Source organism: Seriola lalandi, unplaced genomic scaffold (genome assembly GCF_002814215.2).
Source record: "Seriola lalandi dorsalis isolate HSWRI2012SDOR001 ecotype SW California unplaced genomic scaffold, Sedor1 jcf7180002054917, whole genome shotgun sequence".
NCBI lineage: Eukaryota > Metazoa > Chordata > Actinopteri > Carangiformes > Carangidae > Seriola > Seriola lalandi.
This window is the reverse complement of record NW_019525469.1, coordinates 824,174-844,157: the sequence shown is the minus strand read 5'-3', so window position 1 is coordinate 844,157 and position 19,984 is coordinate 824,174. Positions and strand designations below refer to the sequence as shown.

The 19,984-nt window shown below is 40.4% G+C and overlaps 1 protein-coding gene across 2 annotated transcripts in view; it reads left to right on the top strand.

Moving 5' to 3' along the window:
- The first annotated feature begins 9,881 nt into the window (after positions 1 to 9,881).
- Positions 9,882 to 19,984, top strand: part of itpr3 (inositol 1,4,5-trisphosphate receptor, type 3) — a 65,736-nt gene continuing 55,633 nt past the window's right edge. The window contains exon 1 of one of the 2 annotated variants that reach the window (XM_023431146.2): positions 9,882 to 10,586. In XM_023431146.2, coding sequence (XP_023286914.1) covers positions 10,495 to 10,586 — 92 coding nt within the window. In that variant the 5' untranslated portion in view covers positions 9,882 to 10,494. The remainder of the gene's footprint in view (positions 10,587 to 19,984) is intronic. The other variant, XM_023431145.2, reaches the window with a different exon arrangement.

Sequence of the window (19,984 nt, the reverse complement as noted above, 5' to 3'; positions counted from 1 at the left end):
GTTAGATGTCAGAAGGAAAGGTTAATAGAATTTATGATTATATACTTGCAGTTTTTCTCATTGCCACTGGAGGGTGACGTTGCTCTATGTTGGTTGGTGAAGCTGATTGTCAGACTCATCAGCACAATCTCCTCCGATTCTTTGATGACTGATACAAAGGTCAACAGTCAGAGCCAGAGTGAGAACAGCTAATAGAGCCTGTGGTCATAAAGTTTTTTTTTTTGTTTCCAAACTGAGTGAAATGACCTGAAGTATCTAAGCGGCAGCCATAATAAGAGCTGGTCCTATTCTCTAATTGATAAGGAAGGGAGCTTCAATACTTCCTATCTTATCTCACATAAATGTAGAAACATCAGATCACCTGATTTATGTTTGTGACACAATCCAAAATTTATCAAAACTAAATAAAAAGAAACTATTCGACCGCAGAGAGTCCTCTGTCCTTAGAACAGGGTTTCTCCTCCTTTTTTGGACACATGAATGGAAGTCACACAACAACAACAGGTGGAGGTAAATTTAAGAGGGTTCAGGAAGTGTGTTGATCACAGGACATCTCAGCCTCAGATGTTTCGATTTTAGATCCTCATCACTAAATCACTGGATCAGCCCTTTAATCTCACATCAAAATGGCTGAAACAGAACAAACTTTATTTAAACTAATAACCAACATGAAGCTTCAGGATTTACAAAGGTCATGTTATCAGTGTGTTATCAGGTCTCTGTGCAAACAAGTGGTTCAGACACACACACACACACACACACACACACACCTATACTCCTCATATGTACTGTATGTGTGCATATATGAATAGATTCAGTATATTGTATGTGAGTGCACAATCTGTATGTCAGTATTAATGTGTAGAGTTAATGTATTTGTTGAGTATGTGAGAGAGAATAAGTATGTATGGCCTCTGTACAGTGTTTGCCAAATGGGTGGTGTGTGTTTTTGTGTGTGTGTCAATAAGTTTCACAGATCATCGGGCGTCCTCCCATGATGCACCAGAACAGTGCTGATGTGAGTCCAATGTCACAGCTCTGGACTGATTTCTGTTTCTTCAGACTTCACTCTCTCACAGGCAGAAAACATTAATACTTTAATTAATATTAATTATGTTTTATTTTTATTTTAATTAATCTGTCTCAGTCAGGGACTGAGTGTTACCTCTGTTCACTTTTACCCAACTTCACAACAACCTTTGTAAACCAGACATCAGTGTCATTTCAGAGTCAGGTTGACTTGGACCATCTCCACTCCTTCACCAGAGTTCATCAGGTCTCAGCTCAATGGCTCAACTGGTTTCAGGGCAAGTCCATCAACGTCCTCAGTCTGAGGTTCAGTCTGGAGCAGCGTCCTTTTCCCAGACGGTAGTAAGTCAAGTACTTTGTCATTGGGTTTTGGATGTTTGACTCTGTCGAGGCTGTAGCCCGAAGCGAAGAATGACAGAGGTGATATGGAGTACGGTCAATATATCTGACCTTAAATCAGATAAATGCTATTTAAGATTTTTAATTACATCTCACCAAAATTACACATTTGAAGTTGACATTATCAAATGTTATTCTGCTAACAAATAAGGAAATAACCTAAGTTAGCTTAGCATATTCCCTATTCATTCTAACCTGCATGAATTCTACATCATTTCACACATATGAAATGTCCAGTACAGTATATATCCCACCTCAGGATCCATCAGTAGAAGCAGTAAGGGCCTCACTGTGTAGACTGCTGCCACACCCCTGACCTGGTTAAACAGCAGAACATGGATTTCCAGGAGTCTGTAGAAGATTAACTGTAATATCGTTAATGCTTTTAACTCTTTTTATCTGTACAGCTTGCACTAAGAACGACAAGCAAACTGCTGACTCACATACAAGTGAACACTCCTCATCTGTCACCTTACCAGGACGTGCAGCTACCTGTGTGAATGATCTGGGCATTAGTCTGTCAGTGTTGGACAAATTTAACAGAGTGCACACAGAGAAAAGAAAGAGAAAACTGTAGATACTGTAATCAATAGATTCATTTGAAGTTGACTTGTTCTGAAAGGCATAACTTTGGTGATTCCCCTGATTTTTCATCCAAGCCACTAATATGCTGAATATGCATGGTAACATTTCGCATGTTAGCATTCTAACTGTTTGCGTGGTAACATTTAGCATTAAAATCACCCAACCTCTCTTAGAGATGTGAATCCTGTCTCAACAGGGCCTCAGTGAGGATTCAGCTGGTTGAGGCTTCAGATACAGATGAGACAATAAAATACAAGACAGAGAGTCCAGTTTGAGAAACAGATCCATGAGTCTGGAAGTTCATCAGACTCTAAACACTGCGAAGCCATCTGTAACATCAATAGAAATCCTTTCACTGTTCGTACACAGTTGCAGTCATTTTACAGTCTCGGCAGTAGAAAAACAGTGTTCATGTTTCAAAGCAATCTAACAGGAATGCACATATTTGATTGGACAGTGTGGTGCCTTGGTGGATGACCCTGCCATCTTCGGTCTGAACACAATCTACCAGTGATACTAAAGTATCATCCAGGGCTTAAACTGGGCCAGAGCCCTCTGGACCTCAGCTCTGTCTCCTCCAGTATCACAATGTTAGCACTTCCCACACTGAAACCTCGTCTTTCAGACTCTGTCTCACTCTTACCAAACACGTGTGACTGCAGCTTCTTCTCTTTGACTTTATTTAATATGTTTGGAGGTCACACAGCAGCAGGATCCGCACTGTGTCTCCACACTGAGGGAGGGGCTGTGGTGGCACAGCAGCAGAAACTACTTTAAAGGTCCAAATAGTATAAAGGTATATAAATTATAAATTCAACAGCAACATCTTTTATCCACATCCACGATCTACAGTTTTTAACGGAACTACTTTGTACTGAAGAAATAGTCCCTATGTCCACTTTCCTCTGTGGAAACCACGCCACCCATAACCAACCCCCCAACCTCATTGGACACTTGTCACAAATCACAATTTAGCCCCAGACTCACAGGTTACAGGTGTTACATCAGGTGAGTCAACAAACTGCACATGGACTCACTGTCTTGCTCAGTCTGCTCTGCTCCTGCAGCTCTATATAAGGTTGTCAGTCTCTCCGGTGGAAAGACATGGAGGGCAGAACAGGTCATTGGACACACACACACACACACACACACACACACACACACACACACACACCTTATATGGGAGAGAAAGTCGGTGGAAAATGTTGGTGAGAAACAACAGAGCGTGAAATTCCTCCTCTTAAATCCAATCTAAATCTCCCAGAGCTGACAGTCATGTTTGGTTTGGAGCGAACATCACACTGCTCCTCAAAGATAACCTCAAGAATCACAACACCCAATCTGATCTGTCCATGAGAGATTGAAACCCTCATCCATACACAATCCACACACAGGTCAAACTTCCATTGTCTTCAAACCAATCTTTGACACAAACGCTAGCATCCAGCGCTCAAACTTAACAAAAATGAATTCACTCAGAGACCTACAGTAGCATTTGTACCTGTCTGCTTCATCACATATTTGTTGAGTTACTAACAATTAAACTAGCATCTTAAAAACCATTTATAAATCCTTAATAAGTGAAGTCTTATTGTAAATTGGTACCCACTCCTGCTTCAGTGCAGCTTCTCCATTGGTTGTCATGACTCTGGAAACTCATTGTTCACAGCTGTTCTTTTCATAGAAATAATAGAAATAGTAAGAAGTAGTAGAAAAAGTCTATAGATCTGTTTACCAATCAGCACATAACTTCCCCTTAGTTCAGCTTCCTGTCATGTCACCTATGTCAGTTTGCCAGTAGCTTAGCCCTGCTAATGTAAACTTTGTCTTCTATCAGCTGATGTTGGATTCATGTTAGTTACCCTAAAGATAACAAACATGTAAGCATCCTGTGCTGTCAGTGAATGTTGGTTAACCAGTAGCTCTGGTCCTGTTAATAGCTGCTCTACCTGTTTGCTGACTTGCTGACGGTAGTAAAATTAAAGTAAACATGAGATGCTGTTGTGTATGAAATGATAATTGTTTTTTTTTTTATTCTGAAGTGGGCCAATGATAATATTTTGTAAAAGTAAAACAAATACAACATGTATGTTACAATATGCACCTTATAAATAATGTAACATTCTTAAGCCCATCAGTAATGATCACTGGGTCTGGTCAGTGATACTCAGTGACGTCCCATCTGCACAAGCAAAAACAAGCAGTGTTTGACCAGTTAAAGGTAAAAATAGATTAATTAAAACGATACTGAAGTGGAAGGGTTATCTCTTTTTACATCTCAGAGCAGTGTTCTGTCCTTAAAAAATCTGATGCCTGTTTGCTTCCATCTTATAATTCACTGCCCTCTTGTGGAGGCTTTTGTCTCTACAAGCATCAACCTCTAAAGCTGAAAAATGAAGCCAACACTAAAGTACAGAAAACTGCAGTTCCACTAATGACCACTTGAGTCTACCTCCAACAATTTCATCCTTCATGACAACTGTACGGAGGTGAATTTTTATATAACACACCTGTTGACCTGTCGTATAATTGAGGGCGTGGCTGCTTTGAGTGATAGGTGGGTGAGCGTATGCTTGCCACAAACCAGCATGCACTGCCCCACCTCTTTGCCCGATTTTAGATGAGCTGGTGATTTAGGGGCGGATTCTGACACTGGCAAGATGGCAATGGTAAAGCAGCTCGCTCTGAACTTCATAACTGCTCTTCGGTAACCTGTGGGTGACATCACAGAGGCTACATCCATCTTTATTTACAGTCTATGCTTGACTACCGGCTGCTGTGGCGATACCTTTTTATCATTTTTATGGGAGTGTCCCATTGACGAAGGCTGGTGTTCGTTGAGCACAGAGGGGAGGAGCATTTTTCGGACGTTTGCGCATTGAGTATAATCCTGGGATCTTTGATGGGTGACTAGTTATAGCTAAAGTGTGCTTGTCAAGCTGCACTTGACTCAGCTTGCACCTTTCTGAGATCAGTTATGATATTGCAGCATTATTATACACAAGTGCCGATGCATGTGGAAACAAATCTCGCACATTAGAAAATTCCACAGTCTTTTTTTCAGAAGCATTAAGAGGCAGTGCATGAGCAAATTACACTGATTAATCAGCTCAGATCAGTATAAGTTGTCTGACTAATCACATTGGTCAACATGCGTGAGGACGAGGAGTTCTGGTGTGTTGTGGAGCAGCTTTTAATAACTCCTTCTGCATGGAGAATGGTGTGACCAACTGATATTTATTAAATTGACATATTTACAGTTAACCATGTGTAACAGCATTCAGCTGCACTTCACTGTAACTGGCGGGTTTGGGCCCCTCGACTCTGCGTTGTGTGCGGAGAATGAGGAGCGCGAGGCTTCCTTATCTTTATGTAGCGCTGTTTATTGTCCAAACAGAAACAGAATATGTACTGGTCAGTCATACAGTTGGCTTGTTCAAGATGGCTGTCACACAGCACACTACAAAAGAACAGCAAGTTATTTTATCACAAAGGCTAACTAGCTAGCTTTAAGAATGCAATATGCTGTTATGTGAATATTACAGCACCTAAAAGTACATTGACCCACTCGTAACTCTCGTCTTTTTCCTCTCTGTTGGGTTGTCTGTGCAAGATCTGCTGTGTGTGTGTGTGTGTGTGTGTGTGTGTGTGTGTGTGTGTGTGTGTGTCTGTGTGTGGGTTTGGTCCAGTTGAAATGAACTAAAATGATATTTATTTGTCATGTATGTGGAGTCTATCCAGCTCAGTCTTCATCATACATAATAGAATCAAGTAGTGGCTCATTACTGGACTGTAGCTGAACCTTTCACCGGAGGAAACCACTCAAACAAAGTAAATTTACAGTTATGACCTCTGTGTTTAAAATCTTTGTTTTCTTCATTTTGACCGCATTCTCAATTATATCTCTGACTGGTTTCATCCTCCTCCTCTGCCTTGCTTCGTTCCACTTAACTGACCTCGTCTGGGTCTGTAACCTCCAGAGAAGTATGTGGCTTGTTTTCAGGTTCAGATGGAAAATCTTGGCTCTGTTTTTTTTTTTTTTTTTTTTTTTAAATCTTCTCCCTATTTAGACAGCTGTCTTTTTCTAAATCAGTCCATCCACTGAGCGTCCAGCTTACCAGCCCACATCACTTTAGAAGGTAGACACAACTATGTCACACACACTGTCAGTCACAAGTTTTACAACGCCTCTACTTTTACTGTTTTTATTGAGTTATTGAATATTATTTATTGATATTTCAGCAGCTTAGATCCAGTAAAACATCTTAAATGGTACAAAGATCAGTGGTAAACTGCTCAAGGTAAAAATAAAAAAACATAGGTCACTAGGAACTGTAAATGTTATAAAAAACTGCCCTTTTCAAGGATAAACCCATACGCAAATGTAATATAGATAGATACTTTATTTATCCCCTAGGAGAAATTCATGTAACATATGCACGTATAATAAATTTCCATACATATATGTACATATTTCTAAAAATGACATATAATTATAAGGACTTTTGAGTATTTAAGTATTTTAAAAATGATGTAGCTTACTCCAGTACTTTAACTAAAGTATAAATTTCACTCAGCAACTTTCACTTGTATTGGAGTAATATTTGACCAGAACCAGAAGTGAACAGACTGTAGATCCTCCTGGTCTGAAGCAGAACAACAGAGGCTGACAGTATAATCAGAGGGGTTATATCACACACACACACACACACACACACACACACACACACAGGTCTAGAGTTGTTCATGAGATGGCGGAAGTTTTACGCCTCCCCTGAAACAGATGCATTGTTGGCCTATTTTATCCCTCACCATGGAGACCATGGACCCTCAGACTGCCAACTGTCACCATGGAAACCACTACACACACACTCTCACACACACACACACAAACACACACACACACTATAAATCTGTTAATGGACCAGACAGGTGGAGTGAGTAGACTACTAATGGTGTGAAAACTACAACCTGAGCTTTACCTTCTGTTTTTACCTTTATACAGAACGAAGTCCTGACACCATGACACTCTGCTCCACCTGCTTCTGCCTGCACCTGGTGAAAACTTGTAGATACTGACCTCCACCTGTCCTTTTAGGTGAAACTGAACTGTTAAATCTCTCACTCGGCCTTTGTGAAGTGTGATCTCGGAGGGTACCTTCCATAAGACAAATCAAATCAATCTAATTCAGTGAAGCTCTGCTCTCTGATTGGTTGACTGATTCTCCAACTGGGGAAAAAACAACTGTTAACAAACAACACTAGACCAGGTCCCTGCCTGTAAACATTACATAATATAAATAATCCTGTTTAGAATATATTCAGATTTCATACATTATGATGCTGACACATCACTTGCCACAGACCAGATGTAAGTGAATGGCTGAAAACGGCAATGTTGGCAGTGGTCTGGAACCAGACCAATGAGGTGTCATGTTTTATGTCCTGTCAGCCAATCAGGAACACGTATACTCGTCAGCTGTGTTGCAAATGTATTTGTTCTACTGGGCTTTTTCACTGAATCAGTGAATCAGAGTGAGGAGGAGAGAGAACACAACCGACAAGATCTGATGGTTTAACATCAAATTCAAAGTCAATTCTAGTCGGCTTGGTCTTTCTACTGCTGCCACTACCCTGTCTGTGTGTGTGTGTGTGTGTGTGTGTGTGTGTGTGTGTGTGTGTGTGTGTGTGTGTGTGTGTTTGTCTGTGTGAGTGTGTGTTTTGTGTGTGTGCGTGTGTGTGTGTCCTTTACAGTGACCACAAGAAGAAAAGCAGAACGAGGAGGAGGAGGAGGCAGATCATGAAGCTCAGTGAGTCAAAAACCACCACTGGTCCTTCTCCTGTGGACAGCCTGCTGCTTTAACAACTAAAACAGGAAGTCCAGTCAGCATGACTCCACACACACACACACACACACGCATACACACACACACACACACGTGTCTACACATCAGCAGTGGCAGTAGACATTCTCTGATCTTTTACTAAAGTAAAAGTAGAAACACCACAATGTAAAAGTTCTGCAGCAAACCTTTACTGAAGGAAAAGTTCAGAAGAATCATCAGCTAAAGGCACTGAAAGTATCAAAAGTTAAAGAACATTATTATTCATGCATTCATATGTAAGTTAGTATTTTATTGTGTAGCTGGTTGACAGTTGGACTAATTTAAACTACACAATAATACACAAGATGTCATTTAGTAAATAACTTTTGTATCTAATATCTGAACCTGCAAAGTAACTAAAACTACAAATCAAGCATTCATTTTTTTCCTTCTGAAAAATAGAGTATAAAATGCAAATTCTCAAGTGAAAGATAAGACTTCTTCTCTGGAACACATTCTCACCAAAAAATTGTGGTTCACGACAGAAAACCACAAACTTCCGCACATCACATGTTTGACACCTGCAGGTTCTCAGCAGTGATGTCGCTGGTTCATGTCAGAGGAGAAACAAGGCTTTAAATTATGTAAAATATAAGTAAAGGTTACCTGTGAGATCAGATTGATACATTTATGGTTTCGTACTTGAGAAAAAACACAAAAGCATCACCACATACAACACACAGAGCGACTACACTTTTCTCCATTTGAGCTATAGTTTATACAAATTTTATACTCAAACAGCATTATAAATTTATACATCACATAATTTCACTGGTATCAGTGAACTATACAAACTGCATCATTAAATTTTCAGAGAAAGAATCCTGAAGTTATTAGACATTATTTCTATGTATAAATAATAAAATCTAAGTGAATACAAGCTTAATGGAGCAGTTCCACTTTTTGGGAAATGCGCTCCTTTACTCTCTGACTGTGAGACGTTCAGATGTCCAGATGTTCAGGTGTCTCAGTCTCTGTTAAAGGTACGATGTGGAGTCACGTTCACTGTCACTGAGGTCGAGTCCTGACCTCCTTCCTGGTTAAACTTTTTTTTATTCCAAAGATCCATATAGTATAAAGGTAGAAGCCCGTGTCCTTTTTGATTATAAAGCAGGTCTAGGTTCTAAATTGATACTGTGAAAGTATCGATGCGCTCAGTCCACAGAGAAATGCACACAGCCTGTATTGAGAAAATTGAGCCTTAAAACGAGCTGTCGGGACTTCTGTAACTTTATGATGTCACAACAAAGCAGTCATCGCCTTCAACGATGCCCCAAGCCCCGCCCACTTGGACCCAACATTAAAACCTTGCAGGATTTGGTTTCTCTGAGTGTTTACCTGAAATCTGCTATGTTTTTATTGGATCACTCAGAAAACAGTAACAGACCTGTTGTTACCAGAGAGCTCCGGAGAAAAGTCTGAGATGACATGTAAAACTACATTGAGATGGTTTTTGGTTCTTAAAAACACAGATATATTGCTTATACATCTTATATATCTTATGGATCATCACTTCAAATAAAATTCAGGAGAAGAGTAAAATATGGACCCTTAACTCCTGTTTACATTCAATCACTTTATTAAGAACATTTAGTCAAGCTTTGCTCACCAAAAAAACAAAAGAAAAACGCCTTGTTGAATGAGCTGATGATATTTGATGTAGTAAATTTTCAGCCAGAGATGACTCATCTAGATTCCCATATGATGTGGTAGAAAGCTCCTAAAAGTCCATCTGTTGATGAAGACTCCAAGTAAGTAGCCCTTGAGGTAAGATTTTATTTTTCACTTAAAGAACTTTGTTGTTTTGTTAAACTTTTTGTTGGTTCATACAAACACTTTTTTCTACAACTATGTCACTAAACTTGTTTGTTTTAGTGGGGGGTGACAGGCGTGCACGTGCTTTATTGGGCCTGCCCGTGCACACTCCTTTGCTTTTGTGTCACGCTTGGCTTGCAGCTTTTGTTGCCTGCCTCTATGTGTGTGTGTGTGTGTGTGTGTCCCTGCGGCAGTTTTCTTGAAGCTGTCTGTTGGCCTTATCAACACCTCGACTCACTTCCTGGTTTTTAATACCAGTCTTCTGCGTGAGCGCACACGCGCACGCTCCCATACACACTAACAAGAGCGGGAAAGGTGGGAGGGAGCAGCGCGGTGCCTTGTAGTGTTGTCTCTAAGCCTCTCCATGTACACTTTAAACTCCTGGACGACACACACACACTCACACACACTCTTGAGGATCAGTGTAACTCTGTGGTGTCTGCTGTAACACCGCACTGCAGCCTCGCGGGACCAGTCAGCTGTTTCTCTCATGGTTTTAATCTGCGAACTTCTTCAGGGGCTTGTTGAGTTTGCTGTCATGCAGAACCCGGCAGTGAGTCTTTGAAAGCGGTGAGGAGTGGACTGTGCAGGTTGAACGTGAGGAGCGTTCCTCTTCTCTTTCTGCTGCATGTGAGGCACAAACTGAACTTTTAGTTTCCTTTCTGTCGCGGAGGTTTTCTCTCAGACTCAGAAAGCGGGACGCTGGAGGAGAAAGTGTCTCCTCTTCTGTACCTGTTGGTTTATCGTCGCTGTCGCTGTTGGAGCCTGGACCCGCTGCAGGATGTCTGACTCTGCCTCGAGCTTCCTCCACATCGGGGATATTGTGTCCCTGTACGCCGAGGGATCAGTCAACGGCTTCATCAGCACCCTTGGGTGAGTCTGCTGTCTCTGTGGTCACTGTAAGGTCATAGGCCTCTCTGCATACAGGTGTGGGAAACACCTGCACTCCACTCAAGCCTGCACCATCCCATAATGTGAGCTCAGAGCCCCATGAGGCTCAAAGCTTAAATTAGGAGACAATTAAAAACCTTAATTTTAAGAAGGTTAAACAAATTATTAGTTTATGTAAAGGCTCCACACCTGACTCTCACCTGACCCCCTGACCCCAAAGACCTGAGATGAGGTGGTGAAACACTTTGTTCAGTCATGTAAAGTCTGTCATTCGTTTAAACTCGTTTCACCATAATATTAAGTCATTAGTTAAATATTGTGTCCATATAACTTCATGTCTCTCAGCTCATCTGACCAAACTGCCTGTTCCCACAGCTTCAGTTAAAATGAGAGTAGACTGTGCGTTTGTCTTCTTTATCTCTAAACCTTGGAATAGTTTGTCTCTCTAGATAATTCAATTTCACTGAAAAAAAACAAAAAAAAAGGGTTGAACTATAACCAAACAGGTATAGCAACAGTTTTGGAGATATTTGACAAAAAGAGAAATTTGCAGTATTTTTAATTGAGAGAAAACAAACACCTCTTAATTTGATAGAGAGTATGTGGTTCTGTGTGTGATATGGGTCAAGATTTCAGTTGGAATGATCAATTTTGCATTTCATTTTCACTAAAATTTTTTTTAAATGATGATGATGTGATTTTTGTTGGACCTTGTACCAAACAAAAATGTTCCCTAATACCTGGAGAATATGATTTGTAGGCGTCTCTGTAGCACCACAACACTTATGGTACTAACAATGTACAAAAATGCTGGGACACATTTAACCTTTATCAAAAACACTGAAGCTCCTGCAATTTGGATATTGCGCTTGGCCATATTGCGATTTCGATTACATTTTGATTAATTGTGCAGCCTTAATTCACAAATCTTATCAGATTGGGGTCTGTGGTCTAATTTGTGTCAGTTTTAGGGTCCTCGATGTGAAAAGTTAGAGAACCACTGATATAAAGACCAACAAAGTGCACATGGGACCGGGTTGTCATGGTAGATGAATGGGTCAAATGAGACTGGAGTTTGTGTCCTGCTTTAAGTATTATCTTCAGTTTTTGCTTTATTTTTATTTTCACTTTTCATTCACAGTATGGTTAAAATTTACCTTTCTGCCAGAAAGTTTACAGACTTTAAAGGTCCATATTTTCCTCTTCCCCAGTGTTTTATTTGAATTGTTGATCCATAAGAAGATATATTTGTGGTTTAAAGAACCAGAAACCATCTCAATGTAGTTTTACATCTCCTCTCTCAGGCTTCTCTCTAGAGCTCTAGTAACAGCAGGCAAGTGAGCTGACTGTTTTCTGAGTGATTGAATAATAAAAAAAAAAAAGCAGACTTCAGGTAAACACACAGAGAAACAAAATACTGCAAGGTTGGATAGTGGGTCCAGGGCGGCGGGGCTTGGGGCATGGCTGTGGGTGGTGACTGCTTTGTTGTGACATCACAAAGTTACAGAAGTCCTGAAGCTTGTTTTAAGGTTCAGTTTTTGAATTCGGGTTGTGTGCATTTCTCTGTGGACTGAGCGATTTGATACTTTCAAAGTATTAATATAGAACCTAGATCTGCTTTATTATGAAAAAACACATGGACATCTACCTTTATACTATATGGGACCTCTAACAGTTTCTGATCCTCAGTGCTTCTTAGACATTTTGATCAGTAACAAAATGCACTGAGGTTTGATACCCAGTCTAACAGTGGCATAAAATCTGTAACTTTAAATCCACGAGCTGCACAAACGTTAACATGACTTCCTGCAGAAAAACAGAAGAGGCCCACAGAACAAACATAGTAAAATGTAAACATCACAGAAACACTTTCAGTTCTCTGCAGGACACATGAAGGTGATGTGTTATATTACAGTTCAGGGTGTTACTTTACAAATAACAGACAACAGTGACACACTGACATCACACTGCAGATAAAACACCACACAGTGTGATAAGCTGGCAATAAAACCATTGAGTGCTGCAGATACACAGGAACTCCAAGTTATAAAGGGGGTGCACAATAATGTGGACACCTGTACAATGTAACGCAGATTCACTTTATCAATTTTTTTTTCTCTGTTCAGCCTTGGGTATCTGGATGAGCATCCATTAGATTTCCATTAAATCGGATGTGGACCTTCCTGTTCCCCAGAGGATGAACCAGGATGGTCTTCATGACATGATATGGCCTCAGTGGTTTTTCCTTCTCATATTATTTCATTCACTTTTAGAGTCATGAAAATGAAGAGGAAAAAACTGGACTTTTTCTGAAAAGTCAGAAAAAATTTACCTAATTCTTTTTCCTTCTAGTTCATTAATGGAACTGGTGACGTTTCAGATTTTTCTCAGGTCCCCTTCTGGGGTCTGGAGCCTCAGGTTGGGAGTCACTGCTCCTCAGCACTTCAGACTGTTTCTGCAGTTTATTGTTCTACAGCTGAAAAGGTTTGTAGTAAATTAAACTGAAACTGAAGCTTTACAGGCATCAACCTGCTGGTTGAAGCAACAGAGAGACATGTCAGAGCAGGTAGACAACAGTGTCTATGTTGTTTATATCCGATCGTGGCCCTCCTCCCCTCCCCTAAAATCTTCATTTTCCATAACTGTAACTCTACACAGCTCTGATCTGATCTGCACCACCCTCAAACATATTATTCGGTCAAATTGTGTGTGTGTGTGTGTGTGTGTGTGTGTGTGTGTGTGTGTGTGTGTGTGTGTGTGTGTGTGTGTGCGTGCGCCAAAGTTTTGACATCACTTCCTGTCTGGCCTCTGTTCCACCAGCTGTTGTAACTCAGCAAAAACTTACATTCAGCATCATCTGTCCTCGTGGAAGTTGAAGCATGTTCCTGTAGTTTCCTTTTCTTCACATCAGCAGAAGATGTTATTTTAACTCATTAGATCAATATTAGATGATTTTTCAGAAATGTCTAAACATATGTGACATAGTCTCTGTTCCGAGGCTGGATCTTTAGTGTTGTTATAAATGTCAGTGGGATTTTGAATGAGGTTTTTTCTTCTCGAACAGAACCCAGATGTTCTGGTGTCACTCAGCTCTGCATAGTTTGTGATTTGACTTCAGCTTTAACACGTGAACAGGTGAATCGGAACTCTCTGCCGTACAGGTGTGAACCAGCTGGGGGTAGATTAGCACCACTGAAACTCTTCGGCTGTACAAATGTGTTGTTCAGCACATGTGCTGTTTTTTTTTGGCTTTTTATGCCTTTATTGGATAACACAATAGAGAGAGACAGGAAATGGGGAGCCAGAGGGGGGGAATGACATGCATTAAAGGGCCGTCCGATGCGGGATTCGAACCGGGGCCGACTGCAGCGAGGACTGTAGCCTCTACATATGGGGCGCCTGCGCAACCAACTGCGCCACTAGACACATGTGCTGTTTTGTTCTATTGGTCTTTATAAACCATAGACTATGAATAAAAACGAATGTAGCCTCCGTGACGTCACCCACGGGTTTCTGAAGGTTTCGGAGCGAGCTGCCCCACTGTCGCCATCTTGGTAGAGCCTGACTCCTCCCCTAACTCCCAGCTATTCCAAAAATGGTCAAAGATGTGGGGTGTGTGTGGAGCTGAGACTTCTACTCTCTGAGTGGAATACATACATAACAGCACGATGCATCTAAAAGTTGAATATTGAAAGTTAAACTCTGTGGACATGCTTAAAAAAGGGAAAAATGTCTTGTATATGCTCCACTCAGTCGTCACCACTGGAGTTGACAGGCTACCTCTTAGGTCAGCTCTCAGTTTTCAGCCAACTGTTGCCATGGGAAACGAGTCCAGATGCTGCTTCCACAACTATTTCTGAAACAGTTTTGTCTTCTTTTGAAAAATAATCTTTATTCCCTCATAAAAAAGCGACAAAAATTCAAATTTTTTATTCAAGCACATCTGGACAAACGTTTGACTAATGCATTTCTGAGACAGATACTGATATTAAAATTAATATGTATATAAAAAACTTTTTTAAGAATTTGTATGGAGCAGGATATTTTATAATGTAAAAATAAACCCGTCAGCCTCACCTCTGCTGGATAAAGTCTGTAATCAGACTTTTTCTAAATGGCCTCAAACATATCTTTGACATGTCTGAAAAGACAGTAACAACAACAAAAGTTTAATGTTGGAAAGAGACAGATTAAATCATTAACAGTGAACTTTCCTCTCTTATGCACTACTTTAATTCCTGTCTTCAGTCAAAAAGGAGAAGTAGAAATACAGTAAATGGCATTTCTGCATATTCAGTGTTTAAGATTCTTATGAAACTTGAAACTTCATCACGTTTTTTTTCTCTAGTCTCAGACCATTTTCTCTTCAGTGAATATGTGCTGTACTGTCTAGGATACAACCTTTAACACACACACACACACACACACACACACACACACACACACACACACACACACAGTGGCAGCAGCTATGTCTGCTTGTATGGCAGGAAAAGGAAGTGGTACGAAGTATGTCCAAGAGAGATTTCCATTGTGCCAGTGTGTGTGTATGTGTGTGTGTGTTTCCTGTGCTGTGGTCTTACACCCACTCTGGTGTGTGTGACTCGATCTTGACCTTTTACAGCTTCTCTGTAGCCTTTAGCTTCGATTGTTGAATTTCACTGATCTCAGTGGCAGGTCATCAGGTTTAGCCATTTTAGCGTTACATGCTAACAACTGTAATGGGTTGTCATTGGCTCAGTTTGTCCAGAGTGAAATAATCTCCACAGCTGTCGGATGGTTCAGACATTTTTGTGTGCAGAGGATGAATCATTCTGACTTTAACTCTAGCGCCACCAGCAGGTCAAGTGTGCTAACAAAACAGCCAAAGCCGGCTCAGGAGGTTAATCCCCAACAGCCCAAAGGCCCAGAGGGTCCAACTGCAGACCTCAAGTCTGGAACCTCAGGTCTATGAGTCAATAAGAAGAAAAATAAAAATCCAAGAGAGCAACAGAAAAAGTGAAATGTGTTACTGAGCAGATAAAACTTCATCTTCAGTCTTTTATAATGCTGTTTGTACATTAGTATTTTTACATAACAAAATTGAATAAGATCTAACTTCATGCTCAACGTTAACAGTATCATTTTACCACTGTATCCCGTGTCCTTTTTTAAAGCACTTTGGAAATGTTGTAAGAAAAGAGACGTGCAAATAAAAGTAATTATTATTATTATAACATTATACCTGCTATTAGTACAAGCTTGTTAACAAGGTCAGGAAAGAGAAATGTAAATAATCCTGTACTTCCTTGTGGCCGTTCTCCACCCATTTAATCAAACACAATGAACCCACATAAAGGTCTGACAGTAAAAACACAAAGAGAACAAAACTGCGCCTGAGTGACTTAATCACACATTCTCAGGCTGTTTTGTTAGATCATGTTTATCTGATGAATTCACATTCACTTCAACTTGTTTTTTCTCTGACTACAGTTATTTCTGTGGAAAGTAGTTCCACACTATGTGGCCAAAAGCAACATTACAGCATTACAGCAACAGTCAAGGTAGATACTTGAAGACGTGTCTTCAGTTCTGTTGAGTCCACTAGGATAATCGTGACTTGGATGACTGAGAACCTTCACAGACGGTTTTCCCAGTTTGGTTTTGGGAACTTGACTGGTCTGCCCAGAGTCCTGACCCCTGTGATCCAGACCTGATCACCAACATCAGTACTGGACCTCATTGATGCTCTGGTGTCTGAATTGGTGTGGAAATGTTCAGCTGTCCACATACTTTTGGCTATGTAGTTACCATTAAACAGACCGGTTGCCTTTGTCTGCTGTTTGCTCACATCTGGTTTTCACTTGAAGTAAACTGAGCTGGAGACATTTGAATAGGGAGTACCTACCAGGTGAGACGGACAGGGCGGACCTGATGTAAACATAGAGAGAGAGAGAGAGAGAGAGTAGATTAACCTGCTGGTTTCCCTACAGTCAAATGCCGCTCAATCTACACAAACAGGATTCAAACTGATCTTCTTCCCAGCATTCCTTGTGAATAAATGTTGCTATGAGAGTTAAAGTTGAGGCGATGTCTGCTGCTTCCTGCAGAGTCAAATATCTGTCTATACCAGAGTCAATTAAACCTTTAGATTTTTCTTAACAAGACTAAGCTATGTCCCAGGTCCCAAGATTGGACAGTTGTCACCCTAAGTGGACTGTTTTCTTTGATTGGGTGGTAGAAATTGACTTGGCCAGTTGAAATAATTTCAGTTACTTTTTTTACCTTTTAAGGTGGTTTATACCTGAGAGAAGTCCTGATATATTCCAGGGGCCAGATGTATAAATGATGCGTACACACAGAAACCATGAGTGAGCCATTTCCCGCGCATAAATTGGTATTTATAAACCTTGACCTTTGAGCATGCATACACACAGTTTTCAAAAGCGATCTATGTTACAGTGAAGATTCATTATCATAAATATAATTTTTACAATTTTACAATTCATAAAAGGAAATAATTATTTGTGTGCTCAATGTTTCCTTCAGCATCGTTTAATATCCTTATTATTTATTGTGAGTCATTCTGTAAACTGTTCATTCATATTATTTTAACATTTACTAATCACAGTTTTAGACACCTGTCTGGTAGCCTAATTAAGGCTACCAGACTAGTCCCAACAAATGAAGTTCAGAGTAAAACAGGACTTTACATAAACTGATACATGTTTTTACTTCAGTTTCACAATCAGTGAAATTGTGCTTCTTTCTCGTCTTTATTTTCTGTGCCTGATAACTTGTGGCACATACAACGTAAACAGATCGATTAAGAGAGTGTTTCTCAATGAGTGAGATTTATAAAGCGGAACCATGCGTCTGTACGGCTTTATAATTCTAATGAAAAGAATGTGTACACATAGTTTTAGTCCTAATCTACACAGAGTTTTATGCATCTGGCCCCTGATGTTTAAAGTGTATGGGAGGTGTAGATGCAGATATAGTGTGTGAGGTGAAAGGGACAGATGTTCACAACAGAAAGTTAGTTATTAGGTCTGAGCCAATATCTGATAATATTGAATATCGTGATATTTCATGCTATATGTGATATTTTTCATAATATTCTCACTTCACTGCTTTGCTTACCGCACATTGTACCTTTGCATGTTACAAATAAAACTTTGAACTGGCATCATTGTTATATTTCCCAAGCCCGTTAGTTATGGTAGTTTGGCTTCTGAATCTAGTACCTGATTGTTGCAAGTTGCATCAAAGACCGGACTCATAACTCAGTCGAATCTAAACATGCAGACATACACTGGAATGTGAAATATGTTTTAATTTGTTTTCCTGTCTCTTTAATTCACCTCAGATTTATCTTGATTCAGGCTGCAACTAATGATTATTTTTATTATTGAATAATCTGCCAGTTATTTTGATTAAACAATACATTGATTTGAATATCACAGTGGTTGCAGACTGAGGTTTTTTTTGTTCTCCGGCAGCAGAGATGGAAGACACCTGCCTGTATTCAAATACCAAATACCTCAATCCATATTCAAATCTGTTTTCCTGCATATTCAAAGCTGTTTTCCTGAGGACATTTTGTCCTCAGTTTGACCAGAGAGACACAGTGAGACGCAATCTGTTTAAGGCGGGAATTTGTGCCTTTGTTCTGCCTCGCTCTGTGTAAATGGTATGAACACAGAATGTGGAGGGGTCATTATTGTTTCTCCTTTAAACCAGAGGTTGTCACAGAGCAGACTGTCTGTGTAGAAGGGAGAGCTGCCATGGTGAGACAGACGCAGCCGCTGTTATACGCCATGCTTCTGAATCCTGAATGCCGGCGTGCTGTTTAAAATCACACATTGAAGCGGTGGCCGGCTTGTATGGTTCAATGTACACAAGCAAAGCTGGCATATTGAACGGGTCTTCTAACAACAGTATAGCAGGGTCTCTGTTTAAAAAGGGACTAGAGACAGTCACATACTGTATGACAGTGACATGCAAAGTAAATACTGTTATAACTTCATCACTAGTCCAGAATGAAAACCCTGACTTGTGTTTTTCAGAGGTCTCTCTGGCAGCAGATGCTCTGCAGTACTTTGGTTTTCTTCATCTTGATCCACATATTTGCTTTGTCATGGAAACTGGAGGGAAAGTTCAGAGACTAGACATTTAAAAACCGTCAACACATTTCTGTTGTTGTTTTTGGAGGTTGAGTTACAGCTTGTGAAGGTGCAGGAGCATCAGTGTGTAGAAAATCACTCATTGTAAACTAAACAGACGCAGAGAAGTAGAGGACGAAAGGGAAGAAAGACGTGATGGACGTATAGGGAAATATGGGATGAGCGACTAAAAGAAAAGAATTAAAAAAGCAAAGAAAGACAAATAGAAGGTAATAAACAGGAAGAAACAAAGAAAATGGAATAAAAAGTTTTTTAAAAAATGAAGGGAAGATCGTGGGAAAGACAAGAAGAAGGAAAGTGAAGAAAGAAAAGAAAAACAGTTTGAGGATTGAGTAATTAGTGTGAGAACAAAGGAGGGCGGTGAATGCCGTGGAACAGGGAATGAAAGAAGACGAGGGAAAAGGAGGGGAAGTAAGAAAGGAGGAAAGGGAATGAAGAAAAACGGATGCCAAGGATAAAAGGGAAAATGTGAAGATATAAAAAGAAGTAAACGGATGAAAGAAGAAAAGAGGGAGCGGCAGTTTCCACGTCAGCCCAGTGACAGACTCTCAGTCTGATTTGAGTCCTGAAACTGATGTTGACAGATGTTGATGAAGTGAATCAGGTCGGTTTAACAGTCAGAAACGGGTCAGCTGTCAGAGAGCTGAGCTGAGCCCCATGTTAGTCACTGAGTCAACATACCTGAGTGAGTGTGTGTGTGTGTGTGTGTGTGTGTGTGTGCGTGTGTGTGTGTGTGTGTGTGTGTGTGTGTGTGTGTAGTAAGGGGAACAGTATCCTGGAGGTAGATGATGAGGGCGGTCGTATGTTCCTGCGAGTGCTGACCCACCTCACCATGCACGACTACCCTCCTCTGGTGTCTGGAGCGCTGCAGCTGCTCTTCAGACACTTCAGCCAGAGACAGGAAGTGCTGCACACTTTCAAACAGGTACGCACACAACATACAGAATTGTATTGAATATGAGTCTTTGGAATTAACGTTTGGTGAAGTCTGTACCCTGAGTGCACTCACTTTAATTTTTCAGAAGATGAGCTTAAAGCTGCTCTGATGCATGATAAATTGTGTACTTAGACAGTTCTCTTCCCTCATGGATTTCCTGGTCGTGTGTACAGCATGTTAACAAGTCTGCAACACAAATGCAGAGTCCTTGTAAGCATGGTTTACTGCGTATTCATGTATAAAGTTGAGATTTGGACTTCAGGGACATATTTCCTCTT